This window comes from Salvelinus sp. IW2-2015, unplaced genomic scaffold (assembly GCF_002910315.2).
Source record: "Salvelinus sp. IW2-2015 unplaced genomic scaffold, ASM291031v2 Un_scaffold4725, whole genome shotgun sequence".
Lineage (NCBI taxonomy): Eukaryota > Metazoa > Chordata > Actinopteri > Salmoniformes > Salmonidae > Salvelinus > Salvelinus sp. IW2-2015.
Window position 1 is genome coordinate 54,364 of NW_019945994.1, and position 3,851 is coordinate 58,214.

The window sequence follows — 3,851 nt, forward strand, 5'->3', positions numbered from 1 at the left end:
GAAATTTGCGTACTTAACATATCCAAGAAAAAAGAAGGAGAAGGTTCCTGAATTCTATAGTTAGAGCGTTCCTCCTTACAGCGCTTTCAGCATCCACGCGAATTTATCGACAAAATCCAACTGAACGTTTTACCACCCCCCCCGCTCGGACTAGAACGGCAAGTTTACGAACGCCCATTGTTTGCCAAATTTGCTTAATTTAAAGGATAAAATAATGGTTAAAGCCTGAGTAAAAAGACTTGCTGGGACCAATAATGGCAATAATGATCAGTTTCCGAAAGGAATTCCCAGAACGCGCAAAGTCTCTGCTATCCAATATCAAAGAAAATTAGATATAAAGCGAAACGCAGTAGCTCTCGTCGTTGATAAACTATATATTGAAACCATTGTTCAGAGACACAAAAGACTACTCCATGGTTATTTTAAAATTTACAAAGTTCTCATAGACGAGGAAATAAAACACAATTCAAGCCCAGTTACTGATTTACAATACAACAAAAAAATAAAATCTCACATATAACTAATTGAACACACAAGCACTATTTTTACATAGAAATAAAACTAAGAAACAGAAGGCACAGTATGTGTGATGATGGTTTGTTTTATTTCTTATTTTATTGTTATGTTTGAAAGTTGAGTGAGTGGAGTAATGAAATGGTTGCATATCCCAGAGCCAATTGTATTGCTGTGAGCCGGCGTATGAGAGGCTTTCAATGTGTACAGATGATGGATATTACTTTTATAATGAATTATACGTCTTTCATTACGCTAATTTATTTATTTGTCCTATCATGAGAACTACTTTTAAAAAAATTTTTTTATTTTTTAATAAATATACTGATTATTTATTATCCTATTTTAATATGTTACCGTAGTACCAAATTCTCTCTCATGGATCTAGTTTGTATGTCCAGTAAGGCTTCCTTCAGAACGGTGTTCTCCTTTTTAATTCCATTCATTTCGGTTTCAATCTTATTGACTGTCCCTTTTAGCTTGTGTGTTTCCTTCTCCAATGTCGCAACTTTTTCATCACTCATCTCTAGGCTTGCCTTCAACTCTTTTATATCCTTACTAAGTAATTCAAGTATACCCAGTTTGTCATTTATTGATTTTAACAGATCGGTTTCGACCTTTACCATTCCCGGTGGTGAGAATATTAAATCATCAGTGTCTGTAGAAGAGTCACGTTTACGTTTTGTAATCGGTTCCCCTGTCTTACTCTCTGTCATGTTTGTTTGTTGCCTGTTTTCATAATATTTGTCGATAAATGTCTCTAGTTTTAGGATTTGTTTTGTGTTATTGTCCAGATTGAAGGTTATCACTCACCAGATTATTTAGTGCTAATATTTTAGTCTAATTTAGCAGATAATTCGAATATTATGTTTTATCTTGAGGTGCTCTACATAAATCCCTTCAGCCCGCCATTTCCCTTACGTTACCTTTACAACCTGAATGGTTGCATCACCGCCTGGTATAGCAACTGCTCGGCATCTGACCATAAGGTGCTACAGAGGGTAGTGTGTACGGCTCAGTACATCACTGGGGCCAAGCATCCTGCCATCCAGGACCTATATACTAGGCGGTCAGAAGAAAGCCCAAACAATTGTCAAAGACTCCAGTCACCCAAGTCTCTGCTCTCTGCTACCGCACGGCAAGCGGTATCGGAGCGCCAAGTCTAGGTCCAAAAGGCTCATTAACAGCTTCTATTTACATTGACCTCCCCCCTTTGTTATTAAAACTGCTGCTACTCACTGTTTATTATCTATGCATAGTCACTTTACGCCTACCTACATGTAGAAAAGACCTCGACTAACCTGTACCCCTGTACATTGCCTCGGTACCAGTATTCCCTGTATAAAGCCTCGTTTTTGTTATTTTGTGTTACTTTTTACTTTTGTTTATTTAGTAAATATTTTCTTTACTCTGTTTCTTGAACTGCATTGTTGGTTAAGGGATTGTAAGTAAGCATTTCACGGTAAGGTGAATGAATGAAGAGGAGCGAGTAAAATGTAGGCAAGTAATAAAGATTTCAGAACGACTACTAGTCGAATAGGACATGGGAGAGATAACGAATTTTGTTTGAACTGTAGATTGTCCCTTTAACTAAGCTCTCAAAGCATCTAGAAGATATTCAAAATACATTTACATTTACATTTAATTTACAAATAAATTAACCAAACAAATAAAGTATAATTCTAAAAAGTATAAGTATAGTATAAAGTATAATTCTACGTTGACACATCTTCTGGAGTGATATCCTTGCAATATAAGTTGGATTGAAGTATGTGTGAGCCATTTTGGTGAGTTGTTTGGTCTGTGACAAGAAAACTATTAAGATTGTGTTTCTACCCCTCACAAAAACTATCCCTTTAAGCATTTATGACCAATACGATTTTCAAGCCAAATGCCTCTATTATGTGAGTGAATGCACATTGGTCATCATTTCACCTGTATTATTTGATAACATTCTGCAATTAAAAAAACTGAAATGGAACATTAACGGAGGAACATTCTCTGAAAACTTCATAAACCCAGAGCGAGTGTGGTAAGTAGGGCCACATCAAAATAAAAACCTTTTAGAGGGCTCCTGTGTTGACAAACTATTGCTAACTGGTTAAAACATATGTTTGCTTTGACAATACATGCCTATTGAAACTAACTGGAAGTTTTAAACCTGCTAAAGTAAACATTTTGAAAATATTTACCCAGATAAAACAATGTCACAGATCATATCAACAACCATAACATAGTTTATTCTCAGGACTTCCTCTCACCTCACAGAGGGTGCGGTAGGGCCTCTTGAGATCCAGCTGGAGCATGTTACCAAGCAGGGGCAGAGGCCTGGGTCCTGGAGGTGCCTTCCCCTGTTCCTCAGAGTTGGAACCGGAGAAGAGGCGGTAAAGGACCAGCAGAAACAGCAGAGCCCCCAGCAGTGTCACCGTACTCGATGTCTGGAGAAGACATTCTAAAAGAGACATCTTCAAACAGCTCTTATACCTACACAGGGCTAAAAATAGTGACTACTTCCAGCTCATTGATCAGCCTGCCGATGGAGGCTCACCTTTTATAGAGCATGGAACAGCCTCAGGGGAGGGGCTAAACATTCTGAAAAAAATGTCTCTTATCTATGCGAAGGTTACTACCTACCGGTCATCGTCCTATGACACTAGATACAATTGAAGGCAAGTGCAAAAATAAACATTTACAGACCGTTGAGACTGTTAAAGACTATCTTTTGAATGTCATTTAGCAACTATTAGATACATTTTTCCAATCTTCTTTCTCAAATGCACACATTTTGGGGACTTTCACATTTGACACTTTAGTGGGGTGTATAAATATAAATGACGTGGAAACAACGTTGATTCAACCAGTGTGTGTGCCCAGTGGATTGATAGATCACTGTGCCGAGGTACTGTATTGCAAGAACTGTGTGTGTTTATATCAATCCTTACCCTGTATATGGGGGTACTTGACCATTAGCAGAAGAGTTGGGTTGTCCCGGTGGTGTCGGTACCAGCACTAAACAGGTTAGCAACACTAAATACCAGGTTGTCGTCATGGTAGAAAGAATCCATATTGCCAGATTCCTAACAGAAACAGACCCGCAGATGACATATGAATTATGTACAACAGTTACTTAAGGAGCTGTTTTAGTCAATCACAGATAATCAACACATTCTATTAAAGCAGCTAGAGGAAGTGTTTTAGTGTTTGAGTCTGTGAGTTTACATGAAATTCTGCTGATAAGGAGAACTGTAATTCTATCCTCCCTCATCTGGCATTCAGTATACTGGGCACACACTGGATGAATCTACGTTGTTTCTACTTAATTGCAATGAAATTACGTT

General features: G+C 37.9%; 1 protein-coding gene across 1 annotated transcript in view; it reads right to left on the reverse strand.

Annotated features, from left to right (window-relative positions):
• The window catches only part of LOC112077591 (cytochrome P450 2K1-like), a 28,074-nt gene extending 24,979 nt beyond the window's left edge, over nucleotides 1–3,095 (reverse strand). The window contains exon 1 of the mRNA XM_024144086.2: nucleotides 2,775–3,095. Within this exon, the coding sequence (XP_023999854.1) occupies nucleotides 2,775–2,978 (204 nt within the window). The 5' untranslated portion in view covers nucleotides 2,979–3,095. The remainder of the gene's footprint in view (nucleotides 1–2,774) is intronic.
• Nucleotides 3,096–3,851: the final 756 nt, after the last annotated feature.